Source organism: Seriola dumerili, unplaced genomic scaffold, assembly GCF_002260705.1.
Source record: "Seriola dumerili isolate Sdu_G_001 unplaced genomic scaffold, Sdu_1.0 BDQW01004229.1, whole genome shotgun sequence".
In the NCBI taxonomy this organism is placed as follows: Eukaryota; Metazoa; Chordata; class Actinopteri; order Carangiformes; family Carangidae; genus Seriola; species Seriola dumerili.
The window spans coordinates 4,699-25,236 of NW_019178484.1; the positions used below are offsets into that span (position 1 = coordinate 4,699).

The 20,538-nt window shown below is 40.5% G+C and overlaps 2 protein-coding genes across 2 annotated transcripts in view; one reads left to right on the forward strand and one right to left on the reverse strand.

Moving 5' to 3' along the window:
• The window catches only part of LOC111239717 (butyrophilin subfamily 1 member A1-like), a 9,507-nt gene extending 2,412 nt beyond the window's left edge, over positions 1-7,095 (reverse strand). The window contains exons 1-6 of the mRNA XM_022769618.1: positions 6,986-7,095; positions 6,305-6,410; positions 5,994-6,132; positions 4,526-4,858; positions 4,133-4,414; positions 3,329-3,436 (exon numbers count right to left, since the gene is read on the reverse strand). Of these exons, the coding sequence (XP_022625339.1) occupies positions 3,329-3,436; positions 4,133-4,414; positions 4,526-4,858; positions 5,994-6,132; positions 6,305-6,355 (913 nt within the window). The 5' untranslated portion in view covers positions 6,356-6,410; positions 6,986-7,095. The remainder of the gene's footprint in view (positions 1-3,328; positions 3,437-4,132; positions 4,415-4,525; positions 4,859-5,993; positions 6,133-6,304; positions 6,411-6,985) is intronic.
• Positions 7,096-16,843: 9,748 nt separating this feature from the next.
• On the forward strand, positions 16,844-20,040 carry LOC111239733 (low affinity immunoglobulin gamma Fc region receptor II-like). The gene is made up of 5 exons (XM_022769639.1): positions 16,844-16,880; positions 17,320-17,763; positions 17,913-18,158; positions 18,898-19,026; positions 19,794-20,040. The coding sequence occupies exons 1-5, from the start codon at positions 16,850-16,852 to the stop codon at positions 19,853-19,855; spliced, it is 912 nt and encodes a 303-aa protein (XP_022625360.1). The 5' UTR covers positions 16,844-16,849; the 3' UTR covers positions 19,856-20,040.
• Positions 20,041-20,538: the final 498 nt, after the last annotated feature.

The window sequence follows — 20,538 nt, forward strand, 5'->3', positions numbered from 1 at the left end:
AGAAGGATGTTTGCAGTCCAAACTCCAGGCGTCCATCTGGCTGGACGTGGATATTCTTTGGGTCCAAACCAGGTTTGTCCACTCCACTCTCAGTGCAGCGCACTGATGGCAGGTTCAGGTGACATGGTCAGAAATGACTTCATCACCAGCCAAGGCTACGGATCTGGTTGATGAGAACCAAATGCAACTCTGGAACATGAGCTGCAAGGAAAAAACTAAACAACAGGAAAAAACAATAACATAGATTAGTATTCTGACTGTGCATATCTAACAACTTCTATCGCAGCATGACATAAGCCCACATCTTTCCAACAGAGACTGCTGTTATACAACTTCACTGCCAGAGAAATATAAAAAACAAGGGTCTTCTTGTAAAGTCCCTGGTCTGTGACGCAACATGAACCTGTTTGACACAATTCGAAATGTGCTGACGTCTCACAAGACGTGTGAAAGTGTGTGCAGTTACAGTTTGTACTATGATGATTTTCAGAGAGCTGTTACTGGGAGTTCGTTCTGCAGGTTAGTTATTACCGCCAAAATGACTTGAGCAGATAACATAGACAACAAGTGTGATGGAAAACGATCTCAAGTGGAACTCCATCATTGCCTTAACGCATCACAAAACTTCAGCTCCCTACATTCTAGAAACAGAAATCAAAAAGTTGATAAGAAAGAAGCAACAATGTTTTATTCAAGATTTGTTATTTATTAAACAACAATATAACTACAGGTCAATGCGTTATGCCCTTCCATTGCTGTGAGGTTGCTGGACTACTGAGGGAAACCTTCCTAGGGATGGGGGAAAACTTATTTTCGAGTAACTGTTTATTCTTTCAGTCATTTAATTCTAAATGCTAATACCCCCTGTGAAGTTTTCGATGATGACAGTTGAGGTTATCAGTGTAAATACATAAACACAATCTGTACTGCTGTAATGTATGTCTGATTTGATATCATGAACCTGAGACGGAAAATCACATTGCACCTACACCCTACTCTAGAGTCTTATGAGTGTAATTAAGTTTTTAACATCTTTTACCAAACGAGGCTTCTCTACAAGGCACCCAAATCTATACATTTTTGTATACTACAATAACAAAGATTCATGTTTGTACTTAATCACTAAAGTTACACATTAACAACTTGACAAATCAAGAATGAATGTTACAATACAACTGACCTATAGTCTATCATAGCGTCTTGAAGGCAATTCATAAAATATATAATACATACAAATTAAAAATGTCAAAAATGTAGTCCTAGAGAGTGACTTCGCCTCGTGAAGTAAGAGTGGAAATCTCCATCACTTCAGCGCTGAACCACAATGAACCCGCATCCAAGCTAAAGACATCTGACTCGTTATAATGAAGACGATTGAGGATTATTCATGTGACCTAAAGTATATTTAACCACCTAACATTGCTTCAGAACAGAATCAGTTTTCAACAAGGGAGGTTGCTTTTGTTTTTGTGGGGGCATATTACAATAAACATAGTAAGAAGAAAAGACATACAAACAAAGATTAAACAAGGCAGATACTTGCAGGTCAGAAAAGCTTAAATATAAATAGAAAAAATGTAACAATTAAATAACAGTGGATATTTTACCAGCGATAATTGATATTTATAATAATGATGCATAAAAACAATTAACAATATTATTAGTCGACCTCTGATGAATGAAAACGTGCATTGTAAACAGTTGTCTTCAGAAAGTGATCAGACCTCCTTCACTCTCTCGCTATCATATTATCATGTTGTATATTCTTGAACATAATGACAAAAAAACATATTGAAAATGTATTAAAAATCAAAAACTGAAACAATTATGATTAGTATTCAACCCTTAAATATTGGACTTTATTGAAGCTCCACTGTCCAGCAGCTACAGCTTTGAGTCCACTAAAGTCCACTCAACAGATGCTCTCTGCTCCCACCTGGCATTTGGCCAGTTTCTCTATCAAAATAATAAAGAAAGGAAAGTGTGGAGGAAACAGGAGCAGCTCAAGATCAAAGGCCTCCACCTCATCTGTCCAACATGGTGCTGGTTCTGGACCGGCTCGGGCATGTATGTGTGAGCAGCAGGGTGAATACTGAAGCCTACAGCAGCAGTCTGTGGCTCATTGGACGACATTTCATCATTCAGCAGGACAACGATCCTGATCATGAGGTCCAAGAGTTTTCCAAGGTGAAGGGAGAGAAACCAGCACTGAACACTTCCTCTTCTCAGAGGAAGTCAACCTCTGAGAGGAAGTGTAAATGATGCAGAAAGTGCAGATAAATGAAGTAAGATCATGGAAGGCAGTAAATAAAATATAAACACACATGCACACAAAAACTTCAAAAAACAATGTTTAGATAGTTTCTCAATACTAATATAAAAATTGATAGAACTGGACAAATGAATGATGTAAAAATAATTTATAATATGATCAAATGCAGTATAATTGTATATGTTTCATCAAAATGTTCATTCAAAAACAGGAAAACTTGAATCATGACATTTAAAAACAACAGTCAGCATGTTTTGTTCTGACACAATGAAATGTTTGCATTTTTATCTTTAGAGAAACAGGGACCTCTAGTGGACGTGTTTGAGCACTAACTCTCTGTGTGTCCTGTCTCCACACATGAACCACACAGGACGACCACAGTTTGTTTATGTGCTGTTTGTGAATGAATGATTTTATGTGGACCCCGCTGTAGAAGAAGAAAATGGGGATCCAAATAAAGAATAACACTGAAGACTGAATCAGTGCCGTTGGTTGCTGCTGTAAGAACAATGACGCGTTCACTTACTGTTGTACAAACTGAAATGCATTTGAATACAAATATGATTGATTATCAGTGACCACCTGTCTTTGAACTTTGAACTGAACAAAATGATTTGAATCAGTAAAGTGGTTTGTAATTTACTCCTCTAATAAATACAAGTGTGATGTGACAAGGTCTTGCTGGTGATCACATGAGTTCTGCAGGAAGATTCAACCACAGACATTTCATTTGGGGACATTGTTGTTGTTCACAGATACAAGGTGTTTTCCAGAGTTTACTACAGTTCATAGTTTCACAGTAGCTGTAGTTTCTTCAACATCCTGTTAGTTTGATGTGAACCCTGATCACTATATTTACAATCAGATGACTTAGAAATTATACATTTAATTTGCTCACAAATGTTATAAAGAAACTACAGAAAACGTGTATTGTTGCTGCACAGTACAAACTCTGCCTCTTCATATTTGGTGATTATCTGGTCAAATCCCCTGTAGTGAGTTCAGACAGTTGTGTTGATTGTCCTTCTTCATCAGATGTAGATATTTTGGAGCTACGTAGACGGCACAGCAAAAATACAACCAGCAAAAGAATAGAAGGGATCCCAAGCATAAGAATCCCAATAATCACCAGATAATCTTCAGATGGGTCCTTGATGAAACCACCTGAAACGATAAAAGAGAGCAGCATGGTGTTTATATAGAAATCTATTTCAGTAAGACAAAGTCAGTATAAAGGTTTTTATAAACATGTCAACAACTCCTCCAACCTGAACAACCACACAGGTCGTTTTTTTATTCAACACTCTAATACGACCCATAGGAGTGTTTCCTGAAATAGTGCCCCTACAGCGACAGGCGTTCCGGATATCAGTTGTCATGGTTACCATATTAAAAACGCAACTGCACCGAGAGCGGCCTACTGAACATTGCCGTGGTTACTATAATAACAGGTCATGCCTTGATTAGGTTTAGGCACAAAAACTATTTGGTTAGGTTTGAGAAAAGGTCGTGATTTGGGTTAAATAAGTACTTCCTCAACATCAGACAATCTTTGTTGTCATGGTTACAATAATGACAACAAACAGTCATGGGTAAAAGAAACAATATAAACTACTGGTTTCACATGGGAATCGAACACCGATCTCCTCTATCATATTCATCCATCCACCGCCACCTCCTCTTGACGTGGACTTTGTCTCTCTTCATGCTACGTCACGGCACTTTCCCCTTTGCTCCGGTCATCATCACTAAAACCACTGGAATTCACAAAGCAACAAAACCTAACTATGGGTCATAATAACCGTTCGGACGGACGACCTGTGGGCTCGTTTTTTACAGGACAGTCTGAAAGATTTCTACCTGGAACATGAATCTGTGTCTCTCTGCTCTGGTTGATGATCTTCTGTTGGACTCTACAGGTGAAGTTGTTGCTGTGTCTCTTCTCCACAGTCACTCTGCCTCTGACAGTATAGAGGTCATCAGGACCTCTGATTGTCTTTGTTCGTCCAGCAGAGAGCAGCTTTCCCTCACCGTCCAGCCACAACAGCTCAGGCTCTGGATGCCAGCCTTTAGACTCACACTGTAACACCAGTGTTCTACTTGTATTTGCAGTAACCTTTATGACAGGTGACGAGACTGAACCTGGAGATAAGAGAGGAGGTTTTGGTCACTTTGAGGTCACTTTGTAACTTTAAGTATCAAATTGTGTTTGTGTTAGTTCAGTTCAGTCGATCAACACAGAGTCTGACTCACCAACACTGAGATGGATGAAAGCTTCTTCCTGAACTGAGTGAATGTAACATCTGTATTTTCCTTCATCAGACAGTTTCACACTGAAGATTTTCATGGAGACGTTTCCTTGTTCCAGTTCATCCACAAACACTCGTGTTCGGAAATTATAAGAAGGATTTTGAATCCAATGCTCCAGTCCCTTTTCGTGAATATGGATGTATTTTGGGTCCAAACCAGGTTTAGTCCACTCCACTGTCCTGGCACTGATGGCAGGTTCAAGGCGACATGGCAGAATGACATCATCACCAGCCAAGGCTACAATTGGTTGATGTGAACAAATCAACTCTGACTGAGCTGCAAGGAAAAAGAACAAACAAAAAAAGCAGCTTTAATTCATGTCATCACATCGAACTTTTCAATTCTGAAAGTGACAAATAATCAATCAATCAGAGGGAGAACCATCATAATCTTTGTGTAAGATTGTGTAGCACCGATCGTTTTCTGCAGTTGGAAAAGTCATGTGGATTTCTGTATCTCAGAGAAGCCCTGAAAGGCAAGTTTAAAAAAAGAAAAAAGCTCAGAGAAGACTGCGTGCTCTTACTTTTAAAACAAAAATGTCATCACCAGCAGGCGATCACATGTTTCTGAAAGCACCTGAGTGACACAAGTGGATTTTCATTCAGACTGGCAGAAAGTTTGTCTCAAAACTTGTTTGTTTGAGACGTTTACACACGGATTTTCAATCTGTTCACACACATAATATCTGTGTATCAAGCTTTCTTTCCTCTGTATAAACAAGGCCTGAAAGAAAGAGCAAAAGAGCAAAAAATTTTTCCTTTCTCTCCAAAAAATATTGTTTATACAAAAAAAAAAAAACTTCTTCTTGTGGCTTAAGTTAACAAATCAACAGAGGTAATGTCACAGGAAAACCCACTGGTTAACTCTCAAACCAATCAGAGAGCTTGCTACATCCCATGGCCAATTGGGATTGGTCACAGAGAGGCTAAATGACTACACTAATCAATTAGCTAATAGGAAAAGCAGCTGGAAAAAGGAATTGAAGAGTGAATCTAGGGATGGATTCCCATTTTTAAAATACCTTTTAAAAAAGTATTTCAAATTCTATTATTTATTCATGAATGAATAAATGCTTTTATAAATGGTTTACTTAATGAGTAAAGTATTTATTGATGGATTAATCATTCATTTATCAATTCTTTTTACAATTCCTATTTCTAATGCCTTTTGAAATATTAATTAAATAAATGCTTTATCATTTTCCCTGTGTTCTCCTGTCTCATTGCTGGTGTCTCATTCATCTAATCTGTTGTGACCCGTCAAAAGCTGTAAAACAAACACACCTCACTGCCGGAGTGCACGGCTACTGTCGTCGTCTGGATGGCTTTAGACTGCAGTTCACTCAGCTGAAACTCTACATCTGAATGTATTAATCTATTTGCATTCAGGAGAAGTTTTGCTTGGAAATTACCTCCATGAGAATGTATTAGAAGAATGATTCTGAGATATAAAAGCAAATCACTGATACTGAGATGTAAAAGTGAAATACTGATGGGAATGAAAGACAGTCCAGCGCTGGGGTCCATCACTTGATGCAGAATCTTGAGTTTCTGAAATATAAAAATCAATAAATCAATAAATCAAATATCAAGAAGTCCCCGGTATAAAAAGTGGGGACTAAATACCAGACTTAATAATAACCCAAGCACTCCTGCTTGGAAAGGAACCGCCCTCCTCAGGTGCCACTACTTTACCAAGATTAGAGGTTATATGGGTCTATACCTCCGTCTTCCTTTGTTCTTTCTTTTTCACCTCAGCCATGTCCATGTGCATCTCTGCCCTCCGGCCTCATCCATGGGTCTCCCTCACAAACAGCCTTCCCCCTCAGCTGTTAGATTTGAAAAACAGTCTCTAATATACGTCTTCACTTCTAGGAAGCTTCTGAGTTGTTATCTCAGTCATCATCACACGGGTAAATGGCGCGCAAGTAAACCACAACCGACAGTTACTCTGCAACTTCCTGTTATATCAAATATGAAAGTTTGTGCACAATAAAAATGGGTAAAATCCCCAGAATTGGACAACTATACACAACTTTCCTGACATATATAATCATATCTATATCATAATCTAAGAGAACATTTTACAATTAGATTATTCCAGGTAGTTTATCCTTCAAGTCTATTATTCATCTAAGTAGTAAAATATTGAAAACTCTGACAGATGATACAGGGAAAGGTTGTACAACATGTCTGAACTGACTTTAAGGCATAAATAACAATTCAAGTCCAGTGTATTTAGACAATAACGGTAAAATGCCTAAACAACATAAATCATTTGTTTTTAAATGCATGAAATTATCCGCAAGTTTAAACAGTCAAAACTTTCACATGTTTAAGATTATGAAATGATGATGTACCCAACATTTAACACAAAAGTTTTAATTTAAAAAGCAATTCTTACCTGTAAAACATGGCGAACGGTAAGTTTCTCTTCTGAAAAACGATGCGAGCGTCACAACTGAGGAAATGAGGAAGCGTCAATGTGAAGCATCCTGAACAAAGACGTGACAAATAATAACAAACCGCTCTCACCGTTACAACGAGGAAACCACAGAGTGTGTCTTCGTTCTCCACCAACATCCCAGACCAATCAAAACTCTCAGCTAAACTTACTGTCACATGATCCTTGCAGGGACTTTTGAAACATCGTTCTATTTGACTTCCTGCACCAAGGGTGTGAAGCTTTTCTGTTTTCAGTGTGAGTGAGTCACATCGCTCCACAGACTCTTTCATCTCCTTCACTGATGGCGACAGAGGGTGATTATTTGAAGTGTTGATCCATAAAAAGATAAATTTGAGGTTCCAACCTCATTAAGCGTAATATAAAGAGACATTTAGTCTCCCGCTTTATTTGCATGTATAATATAATTTAAATAATTACATTGTTGTATAAAGTGAATGGTGGTAAGAGTAGTCAGACAGTGTTGTGCCCTCTTGTGGTTGAAGTGAGACATTTTTCTAAATGCATGTCGACTCCAGCAGGAATTTAATTGGCAAAAATGTTGATATTAAATAATTCATTTTTAGTCATTTTTAAGAATAAATTACTGGTTGCAGCTTCACAAATGTGAATATTTGCCACTTTTCACAGTTTTCAACGAGAGTAAACTCAACAGTTTTGATTTTGACTCTTGACATCTAAGTATCTTTCAGCTGGAGTCAATTCAAACTATAGCAGGAAGTGTTTTGTTTGGGGACTGATTACAGACGTGTGGCCAGATTTGACCACACAGGAACCCAACAGCAGCAGCCTGTCATAAATTAGAGTTTGACTAATACTTAATTCTCGATGGTTTTCCGCTGCTCTTTCTACAGCAGCTGTGTGAAGCACACGACCCGGAAAAATCACCTTGCACAGCTTTCTGTCACAATCCATATGTTACGTTCAAGGCTGGTTCAGAAATTACAAATCGAAAACTTGAGGGAAAAGAAAATCCCAGACTTTGGTGGAAGTTAGAGGCCACAACAGAAGGACGTTTACAACGAAGGTTGGTAATTATATGACCGCAGCTTGACTTTGTAGGTTGCTTTAATTTATCAAATTCAAATAAATTACCATGGGTTGTAATGTTAAACGAAAAATATTATAATGTAAACAAGCATTTTACGTCTAAATGACCTCATACCGCCCGCTGTCCCAAGCACGGTGCCATTATAAGGTTCTACAGGGTTCTGAGGGAGTGAACGCTCCAACCTTTGTCAGTATAGACAGGCTGTACATCCTCAGATCGGTTAGAGTCTCTTTAATTCAACTGTTCATTTCGTTTTGCGCTAAACATAAGCACATAATTATGATTTATTAATATCTGCGAGCATTTGTTACAGGCAGAAGCAGCACGGCGGTGGAGATCCCTACCTTTGAGAAGGTCTAGAAGTCGGACTTTCTCTCAATTCCTCCATTATTTATATCCCTTTGGTCCGTGAAGGTCCACGATCACAAAAATCTAAAGGTTTTTTTCATCAAAGTATTCAGAGTTGTGAATAGCAGACTACGTAGCTATTGTTTACCTGCGTTGGCGCGTTCTCTCTTTCCTGTTGCATTTGCGCAGGCGTCAGCGGGTGCGTTTGTTTTCGTTAGCTTTCCGGCAACAAAATGGCGGCCGCCTCTTAAAGATCCGATCGGATTTCACTCCGAGGGTCGGAGGAAGACAGCGAGCGTAACCGAGCGTAAGACGTAATGACGCGATCTTTTCCATTGGAAAGGGGTTCTTTTTAATTTTTTGTATCTTTTAAAAAAAATAAAACATTTTATTGAAGTGCCACCGGGTAAAAATACCCCGCCAGTACAAGAGCACAGCGTTACAGTAAAAGTACTGTCTGTAATTAGTCTCCTTGTAGTTCTAGAAATGGTAGATCAACTATATTTTTCAGTTTATATGATCAAAGCAGGGAATCATGGTTTGTTATTTTAAAACGCACTCCTACTGATGAGAAATTTTGCATTAAAAAAATGAAAGATTTATGGGTCATGGGAGATTTTTCCCAGTGTCATTGAACGTATCCTACCGGTGTGACGTCAGGGTAGGGTAATACCGTTGTGACTGGGGAACGTGCGGTCAGTGGCGCGCTGAGAGCCGGCAGACAGACCCGCCCCAGTCTGCACAGCCGCGCTTTCAGGAAACTCTTACTTTTCTACTTTTTATAACTTTTATTTCTTTTTCTTTTATTTTCTTTTGGGTTTTTTTTTTTACGGCTACGAAAATCGGACTTTTTTGTGTGTTGGGGATGTGTGATCGTCTTCTCCTGTTTTCTGCCCTGCTGTGTTGCACAGGTATGTGACAGTTTTTTATTTATTTATTATATGTAAGCATCGATTTAAATGACGTTTCTCCGTTTGAAAATAAGATCAGCCGTGGAGTGTGAGTTCTAAGTGTGTTATTATTCACAAGACAAATGATTTTGTTTTGAAGGACGTTGTCAAATGGCTTCAGTGTAGAAGTGAAGTTGCGTCACACTTTCATATCTAAGGAGTTTGTTACTGTAATCAGAGAAAGAAAAAAGCTGCACGTGCGTAAGAGACATGCCTGAGTTTAATTGTGTGTGTGTGTGTGTGTGTGTGTGTGTGTGTGTGTGTGTGTGTGTGTGTGTGTGTGTGTGTGTGTGTGTGTGTGTGTGTGTGAGAGTGTGTGTTTGTGACAGCATGGGAAGCGGTTGACTCACTGAGAGTCTCATGACTTTTAACTCTTCTCTCTGCAGGTTCATAGACAGCAGAAAGTTGGGCTGAAACATATGCAAAAAAAAAATCGTATTGCAATTATTTCTTCGCATTTAAGGTGGAATTGGAGAAATAGTAATAATAATAATGATGATGTGATTTTTGTTGCTTCTTGTACCAAACAAACATGATTTTAGGCCACAGCGTCTCTGCGGCACCACTGTTGTGAATATTGTATTTTAATTGTCCTTTATATGATTGACATGATTCAAACTTGATAAGAGCTGAGGATAGAACTTTACTATTTATTATTTCTATTATATTATATATTATTTATCCATGAGCTGAATCAGGTGTTTACAAGGTGCATGGATGTAGATTTTGGTTTGTTTGGGTTATGTGTTAGTTTATATTTGTGTTTACGTGAAGCTGTATGTACGTATCTATTTAAATGCCACGTTACACGTGGGCTGTTCAGATCTGTGTGAGTGCCATGGTCGATCAGTTATTGGTGTGTTGTTGATTAATAAGACAGATTGTGTGAATGACTTGATATTAACATGAATTATTTCATTAATTCACTGATTCTTCTCTCGACTTGGTTCTTGAGTCAGACCTAAAACTTGGAGCCGGTCACGAATGTTAAAAAAAACCACTAATACAACTTATAAAGGAAAATATACACTGTCAGACACCTGTAACACTTGGTATAAACCTGTCCCACGACAATCACTACTGTAGGAATGCGAGGATAGTGGTCCCACCCTACTGTCGACGTCAAAGGAAGATATTTGGCACCAAGACAAAGATTTGCCTGTTCATATCAAGTCAAGTCAAGTTCGTTCACAGAGGGGCAAATTATAACAGATGTTATCTCAGGTTAAGTGCTTGGCAACTGTGGCAGGGAAAACCTGGAGCTGTAGGTGGTTCACAGTCGCAGATCCAGACTCTGCAGCTCCGGAGGCAGAAATACCTGCAGAGAGCGACAGGATGAGACAGGAGAGAGAAACAGGGGTATTAATATGTATTAATGGGGTATGAATGTGTACAGATGGAGAGGCAGAGGAGGAGAGAGGAGCCAGGTGCATCATGGGACGACCCGCAGCGTACCAGAGTGTGTTTGTTGTCATTCCCAGTGAAAATCTGATGTTTCTCAACGACTGTGACATTGTGAAATCGTTACACTCACGTGGCCTAATATCCCCTGTGCATCATAACACCACTGGTAGAGCAGTACTCCATCAGAGCAACCGTAATACTGTTAATATGGGCAATACAATCTGAACAAAGTACACAGTGAAATTTTCTATGGGTTCTGTATTTGCCTTCTTGTCCTGTGAAGCTCGAGAAACTTCGGGCTGTCTTTGCTTTATGGTTCCAGTTGGCTGAGATTTATTTTCCTACTTCACTGGAAGAACGGTTTTTAGCCGGCAGCTACTGCAGTATCGCTGTCATTATTTGGGGCCTCCCCCGCTAATGATTGGTATTTAGACTAATGCACTGAGTCACTTGAGGTGTATCCTTTAGTATTATTCGCAGTGCGGAGACAGTTAACAGTTAGCCACAGTGTGTAAGTATACAACTCTACCCTTGGATCCTGCCACTTTGATAGATACATAGATAGAAACGTCCCAATAAGGCAGCGAAGTTCACTCTGTAATAATGTGAAACGATGCGTAAATGCGCGGAGAAAAGGCCGAGCGCACCAGTCAATGCATGAATTGCATGTTGTGTGTTTCAGGTCTGAAAAGGGCTTAAATCAAATGTTTCCCGTTTCTCAAGCAGCATTTCAGAACCTTTTTGACCCGTGACAATGTCATATGAGGAAGTGCCGACTGCACATGATGCACAGTCTTGTTTTATTTAAGATTTTGTCTTTTTCAAAGGTGAATCCTCAGTGTTTGATCCGGCAGAGAGAGTGCTTGGTCCAGAGAAGGTCCTGGCCTTTGCTGGCAGAGATGTCACCCTTACCTGTACTTTCAACATCACCGACAGCGGCGACCTTCCGACAGTGGAGTGGTCTAAGGATGACCTGGAGCCGAACGTCATCTTCCTGTACCGGGACGGCTGCGAGACGCACGAGATGAAGAATCCGGACTTCGAGTACAGGACCAGCTTCGTCATGAAAAACCTGAAACACGGAGACATCTCGTTAAGGATTTCCAACGTGCGGCTGTCTGACGCCGGGAGATACCAGTGTATGAGGCTCTGGAAGAATGCCCCTAAAGACATTACAAAAGTGGAGCTTAATGTGGGTACGTCCAGTCAAGTGTATTTAAAGGTTTTGCAGCTGCTTTATAGTCACCTACAACTTCCCTGTTTCTGTCTGAGTCAAATCCAGACCAATCCATTCAAGCCTGAGCCTGACCTAGTGATTCATTCAGGCAATAGCCAAAACATCTTTTCCTTGCTGTTTACCTCGACCACACTCACAGACACAACAACACGTACATGCTGGTTCTGTCCGGACAGAAAGTGTTATCCTTCATCTGGCTGCGTAGGATTCGTCCCAGTGTTTCAACAGGTTCAGTTGATCAGATTATCGATGCTGAGTAAAGGCTTTATAAGGCCGGACCACGTGATCGCCAAGAGTAGAAGCAGAAGATTATAATTGACTGCGATTTTAGATCATTTTGCAAATACTTTTGATTATTTATTTTTTTTAAAAACTAAAATCTTCTTTGGTTCCAGTTTCTCAAATGTAAGGATGTGCAGCTCTTATTTTTAAAATCACTGTATCACTGTATGTTTTATCTGGTATCACTCTCAGGTGTGTTTCTTTGTTTTGATCTTTGATTAAATGACATGAAGCTAAATCCACTACAAAGTCGGGCTCCACCCAAAGGAGTGTGACTATGACTATGGTTGGGTGTGATACATAACCGGTTAATTATTTACTTTTCCTGATGCCATTCCTGATTTCCACCTGCACGGAATGAATGGAAAACACTCAGAGGTAACACCCCGTGTAATTCTTGTTTTCACAGTTTCGATGTCTGAGCCAAAACTCTCAGTGGTTTCTCACAAGATTGGAGGCGTGACCCTGCAGTGTGAGGCGCGGAGCTGGCTGCCAGAGCCCAAGATCATGTTCCTGGACGATCGGGGAAATGACCTTGACGCTGAAGACCCAGAAACACATCAAGATGAGAGTGGATGTCACACCGTGAGACGACGAGTGACTCTCCAAACCGGCACTAGCAGGTTCAGACTTAGTTTATCACTCTGGCACTGCACTCTGGGAAAACTTTCCAACAATAAAATTATATAAAAGTGCAGTTCACCAAACACAAGACAATCTCTTCCACAAGAAAACAATAAAAGTATGATTCATGAACTAACTGCACTAAAGCTTTATCTGTCTTTTTCCATCACAGGGTCATCTGCAGGGCTCACCAGCTGGAGTTCAACAGGTCTGCGGATGTGGAAATCCTCAAACCAGGTAAACTGGAGCTTTAGCAGCACACCTACAGTACATTCACATTTACACTGTAAAAGTCCCATATTTTCTTCTTCTTCTGTGTTTTATCTGACGTATTGATCCATGAGAAGAGATATATGTGGTTTTTAAAGAACCAAAAAACATCTTGGTGTAGTTTTTCATCTCCTCTAAGAGATCTAATAAAATACAGCAGATTTCAAGTAAAAACACTCCGAAAAACCAAATCCTGCAAGGTTTGGATGGTGGGTCCAGGTGGGCGGGGCTTGGTGACTGCTTTGTTGTGACATCACAAAGTTCCAGAAGTCCTGACGGCTGGTTTTAAGGCTCAGTTTCTGAATACAGGCTGTGTGCATTTCTCTGTGGACTGAGGCTTTGATACTTTCACAGTATTAATATAGAAGCTAGAGCTGATCTATAATCACACTACACATGGACACAGACCTTTACACTGGAGGAGACCTTAAACATGCAGCGTCCCCTGTGCCATCCACAGGTCGTCTCACTGTGGCGCCACATTTAACCTCCCTGCAGCAGCTGATTGAGCAGATTAGTCATGTTTTCTCCTTGTGGTGTATATAGTATTTATGAAATATTAGAATGCGTGTTTTTATATCAACAAAATGTTTATTCTCATTTCAGGTGACTGCATGAGGCCCTGCTCTTGTACCACTGAGATCGCTGCCACAGGGGCCACTGTGTTTGCAATCACTGCATTAGCCTGTGGATTAGCTTTCTTCTTATGGAGGAGATGTGACAAAGCTGGTAAGTCACTGACACTGAGACTTACCTCTGCCCTGGGAAGCTCAACAAAGTAGTTCAACATCTCTCAGGAAGGGAACCGTTAGCCATGAGTCATTGTAACAAGTGAACAAACCACAGACCACAAATCACTACCAGGTGGTTTGTAAACTTCACGCGCTGATTTGGAAACTAACACCTGATGTTAGCGTCACCCTGGTTCCCTCGACAAAGAGCCAAAGGCATTTTAACATTGGGGTTTAGGCCATAAACAAACTTAACGTTTAACGTCTGAACTCACAGCCTTTCTTCTAAACTGGTAAATAAACAGCTGTTAATGCTGATGTTGGCTATGTAGCAATAGCAAAACTTATAAATAGCTCCTTTAAAACTGGTCCGACTACCTGACTGCTCGTACGCCTTGTCCTGTCTGACGACTTCTTTGTGACTTTGGCACATTCCCAGGTTTCAGCAATTAATTTGGTGTGTGGAAACAAGACAAGACCTGTGGCTGAACTTACAAACAAACAGGATCCAATAAACATCAGCATTACTAACAGCTGGTTTGTCTTTATCTTCATACAGCAGACACCGAGAAACTCCCAATGACCAGACAGGAGTCAGGGGAAAGCTCAGTCAGCGGTGCATCTGAAAATCAGTTGCTCCTGGTGCAGAGAGAGCGGGCCGACTTCATAGAGCATCTCAAGTCAGAGCTTTGTGAGAAAAACAAGCCCATCATCCAACTACAGAACGACTTGAAGTCTCTGGTTGTTTGCCAGCACAGCCAGCCAACATTAGTGTGCAGTCCCTCCAGATCCTCACAGATGGTCCAAGAACCACTTGTCAGCTCCAGTCCGGAGACCAGCATCTCAACCAGTGACCACAACCCAACACCAAGTTACTCAAGCATCAGTAACCCACCTGGATCTGCCATCGAACCCCAGAACAAGCATCAAAGACCTCGCCTCCAAAGGCAAAACAGTGTCCCAGCATCTGCCCAACCCATTCAGAAACCCATTCGTATTAACAGCAGCCCGGCTTTTTCCTCTTTTGATGCTGAAGCGCCGTCCAGTTCTTCTTCAGTAGTAAATCCATGTCGTATTGGTCGTTCTATGAGCCTCTGTAGCGCTCAGCCGGCTCCAATGCGCCCCAGGTCTCAGAAAAGACACTCCTTAGCTGTTCCTTTATCACCATCGTTTAATAGCCACTACGCTCCTCTGACAGATGTGAATGAAGAGTAAGAGCCAAGTGAAAAGAACACGCAGCAGTAATTGTTTCAGTTCTGGATCCATCTAGAGAATAAGCTTTTTCTATCCTTCATGCCTTTATATACAAGAGCTCAGGTGTGTGCACAGGTAAACTGCAGCTGATGATGGTTCAGTTTGCCTCAGTCACATTACAAATTCTAATTTCTCATTTTGCACTTTCAACTTTTAAAATCTGCAAACTTTTAATGTGACAATTTGGCCACTGAGCTTCATCTGTGAATGAAAGGATTTTCCTTCTGCACCTTATTTCACTATTGCATTCTACTGTATATATTGTGTATATATGTATATTTATATGAAAATGACTCAGCAGGTTGTCACTGGAAGATCTTAAAGGACACACGCAGAGGAAGTTAATATGGAGCTGTCAGTGCATGTTACCTGCTGAAGTATAAACTTGCCCACTTGTTACACATTTCTACAAAAACAAATTAAATATATGTGTTTATTTTCTCATGCATATTGTAATGTGATATTTGATATTTGGGGATGTTCATTTATTTAAAATAACTACTTGCTGATTGGAGGTAAATCTTTATATATTTTTTAGATAAAAATGGACATTTGTGTATGTTTTTTAAGCTTCTCTTTTGTATGTCCATGACACTTGGGTATGAACTCAAAAAAAGCTCTTTGTTTGTTTAATTGTAGTCTCACTGCACTTCCTTCATAGAATCCTAGTCTAGAAACAGATCCAGAGCACCCCCTGGTGGATAAATGATGACGTTGCACTTTTTTGCACTATGTCCAAACCCTACCGGTGTTTTCAGAGGTGAAGAGTGAGATTATGATCAATCAGATTGGACAGCAACATAAACATCTGATACAATGCAATAAGTTAACACTCATTTCAAGTTACTGAAACAACAATCTGAGGTCTGTAGGATTTCTGTAGGAAGAAGAGGGAGCTGGATATATGAACAAATAAAGACAAAAATGGTCACATGCACTTGCTGGGTTTTTCACTTTAAAGCTCCTCCAGTGTAAAGGTCTGTGTCCATGTGTAGTGTGATTATAGATCAGCTCTAGCTTCTATATTAATACTGTGAAAGTATCAAAGCCTCAGTCCACAGAGAAATGCACACAGCCTGTATTCAGAAACTGAGCCTTAAAACCAGCCGTCAGGACTTCTGGAACTTTGTGATGTCACAACAAAGCAGTCACCAAGCCCCACCCACCTGGACCCACCATCCAAACCTTTGCAGGATTTGGTCTCTCTGATAAGAAGAAGCTCTGATAAACCCCCTATACATTACCTGCTCAGCACTAAATGGCAGACACACAGTCAGAAAGCAGCTGCTGAACATAGTGGAGAATTTAGCAGCTAAAGAGATTTCCCTCAGGAGCAGGTGGAGACCAAAAACAGAGCTAAAAGAGAGGGAGAACTGGGCTTAGATTCATCAGGTGGCCACAAACACATGAATGATCATGTCTGCTGAAAGTGCAAATACATCTGTTTGTTTTCTAGTCAACCACTTCAGCTTCTCTGGAAACACCAGAACGATCTCTTTTTTTGTGCATATCTAGTTTTTTCTTAAGAGGAAATCGGTTTCACACGAGTGGCTGCCCATGACAACAGACGTAGCGACAGACTAAGTGCTGTATGTGAGGGTGGGGTTTGTCAGTGAGGAAGAGCAGAGATCAGTCAGTTGTCGCTGAGACAGGATGCAGTTAACACCGTTCTGCCTGATGCTGTGTGAGTACAAATTCTGACATTTATTCACTTTTTTGAAAATAATCTCTTTTTCTTAAACTGCTTGACATGTTGTCGACAGATGTTTTACTGTCACTGATTAGTGTTTCACTTGATGATTTTCTCATTTGGCTTTACTCTTTGCATTTTTCTCTTAATTTCTTCTTGCGTCTTGAGCGATTTTTCTGTCTTTTTACTCATCATCTTTTCCTGCCTCCCTCACAATTTCTTTCTTTTTGTGCTTTTTCTTTAATATTTTTTCATCTCTATGATATTTTTTCCTCTTTCTTCCCCCGTGGTTGTTATTCTTTTCCTGCTTTCACACTTTTTTTTCTTACTTCTACTGTTTTCTGTCTGCTCCTTTCCTTTTGTTGTTTTCCTGATTTCTTCCCTGCACTCCTTCCTTCCTCATCTTCCTCTCTTCTCTGCTTCCTCCTCCCAGCGGCCTGTATTCGGGTCAGCCCGGACAGGTCTCAGTTCTTCAGGTACGACACCATCACCATGAGCTGCGGGGATGTGCTGAACTCCACCGGGTGGAAGGTGAAGAGGAAAACACTGGAGGGCGGGGTCAGACCCTGCTCCTTAGGTTGGGGCTCCACCTCCTCGGGGTCGACTTGCATCATTGGAAACATCTACCCATCGGACAGCGGGGTGTACTGGTGTGAGTCTGTNACCATGAGCTGCGGGGATGTGCTGAACTCCACCGGGTGGAAGGTGAAGAGGAAAACACTGGAGGGCGGGGTCAGACCCTGCTCCTTAGGTTGGGGCTCCACCTCCTCGGGGTCGACTTGCATCATTGGAAACATCTACCCATCGGACAGCGGGGTGTACTGGTGTGAGTCTGTGGACGGGGAGCAGAGCAACAGTGTCAACATCACGATCACTGGTACAGCACACAACACTGAAAACAAGTGGGGTGTTTGATATTATCCTGCCTGGAGTTGAACTGAAAGCTGCATTTAATCCACATCAAAATCCACATGTAGGTTTAGGATTATGTTGGAAATTAAGACGAGTTTCTTTCTTTTTGTAAAGATCGTACTGTGATCCTGGAAAGTCCTGCCCTCCCTGTGTCGGAGGGAGCCGCTGTGACTCTGTACTGCAAAGCTGAGACGCGCTCCCCCGACCACGTGTTTAATTTCTATAAAGATGGCCGCCCCATCGGCAGCGGCTCCACAGGTCAGATGACCATTCACAGTGTTTCCAAATCTGATGAAGGCCTCTACATGTGCAGCGTTTCTGGAGGTGAAGAATCAAGAGCCAGCTGGCTGGCTGTTGAAGGTGAGACGACCAGTCGACAGTTGCTATATAACTCAGAAAATGGCCGACAAATATACTATATGAACATGTTGGGACACAAAAACCTTTAAACTACCTTAATCACATATCCAGTAGACCTCCGCAACACCTGGAAACTGACTTTAAAGTGTGAGATCTTTGACCTCTGATGGTCAAACGTCTCATTTGACTGCAGTGAGGTAGAAGCGTACTCGAGGGGGCGTGTCAGTACGATGTGACATCACCACTGGGTGTAGTTACAGGGGCAACAGACATGAAGCTTTCAACCAGGGGTCACTGCTTTTCAACCTGTTATTAAAGGTATCCATGGAGGTTTTTGAGAGCAGCCCCCATTTTCAAAATATTTTCATCCCCAAATCCTAAACGTATCTTTATGCACATCGTATATGTTTATTCACTGTCCCTATTTCTTAATTTTCTTCACTTTCTTTTTATTTTTTGAACGTATGCTCTGCAAACATTGTTTGCTAGTACTTTGTAATATCTATTTGCAAAACTGTTGTACACATCTTTAATTGTATTCTTATATTTTGGTCCACTGTCTGATTGAAAAATTGATTTCTCATGAAAAGATGAATCAAGAGACCAAACAATCCCACAAAAAGTTTATATCTATATTGCAAAGTTGAAATACATGTGAAGGGAACTATGGAATTATGAAATGTGAAGTTTCTTTCTTCCTTTATTGGGACAGTTTTTAAAAATTGTTTTAACTTTACAGCTTCATCCTCATCTCGGACTGCTTCATGTTCAGTTTCTGTCTTGCAAATCATGTTTCACCTGCTGGTGGGAGCTCCTTACCTGCTGTCCACCATCTTACTGGGACTCATATACAGAGACAGGAGGAGAGGTAGGTAAACTCCTGTGAGACAATCTTTCTTCTACTAGCTAATTCTAGCTAATCATATCAGGCTAAAGCAACAAACCACCTCAGTTAGCAAGCTGCGCTATCGGCTAGGTAAGTTCTTTTATCTTTACCTCTTGTTTAACTTCTGCAACATCTTCCCAACCTTCAATAGTGACTGTTTGATAATCAAAACTGTAGCCTGTAGAAAGAAAGTGAGCTAAAAACACTGTGTCATCTGCGTAATGGATGATTCCAGTGAATATCTTTTGTCACACAATGTGGAAAATAATTAGATTTAAGGCTTTTCTCTTGAATTAGATGTGAACCACGTGACTGTATATAACCTTTTACACACATAAACCTACCCGTTCAACCTGATTGACTCAACTTGCATCGAACCTACTCCTCTCAGACACAAAGAAACCCTAAAGTTAAATTGTCACTCTCAAGATTTCATCGGCTTTTGCAACTAACAGGTTGAGACGCCAAAGACATTCTTGGCTGCATCTTTCTCTGGCATCTCTGTACCTTTTCACTGTTGGAGCTACTACAAGAACAAAGACTCAAAGCACAGTTCCTATGCAGTATCCCAACAAATCTGTAAAGTGGAACCATCCTACAATCATGACAAACAGATTGTCCAGGTGTTTTTTTCAGCTATTAATCAGACTCTATGTTTAAACAGAGTAACAGGTTGCTCTTAAAAGAAACCGAAACATCTATTATTTCATAGAAATTTAACCACTGATGATGTTTCTTTCTTTGCACAGCAGCTCAGACGGTTGCAAAGACAAGAGGCAGCAACGATGTCATCATGGATATAGTCGTGTAGCCCGACAAACCAGTAACAAGCGGCCAAGAAATTCTGCATTGCTTCCAACCCTGCACCACAGAAGATTTATTCATTCATTCAAGGTCAGCAGAGATTGTTGCGAAGAGTTTACAAAGACCTCGTAGACGTAATGACCAACAAGGTCCTACCATGCTTATCGTCCTCTTTTCACATGCCTTCCAAAATGCATATACCCATTACAAAAATGACTGGCATATTTCAGAGTGTCCTGATCTGACACCTCTATGGTCATAGTTTAGGCAATTAAAACCCCATGGTTAAGGTTGGGGAATAAACACTGTAAAAAGTAACCAGATGTAAACATACATCCACAAGGAGTGGGATTATATAACAATGATGTCATCTAACGAATGATAAATTATGATTAAATTGGTTCTCATGCTTAACAGATTAACGTTAGTTTACATGAAAGGCTACATAAATTGCTAAATTGCAATGGATTACCTTAATCAGTAATAACCTACCTGATACTTTACTATTTCCACTGTTTCCAGTGTCAACAATGAACCATTAAACTAAAAAAATAATGCTTTAGTCCTGTCTTTATTACTAACAGTATTCTTGTTTATCTAGGGCAACAAACTGTCTCGATACTTCTTGGAAAGCTCGAGCACAGTAGTAACTGACGGTAATAACTCTGTTCAGACCTTCTCCCATCAGGA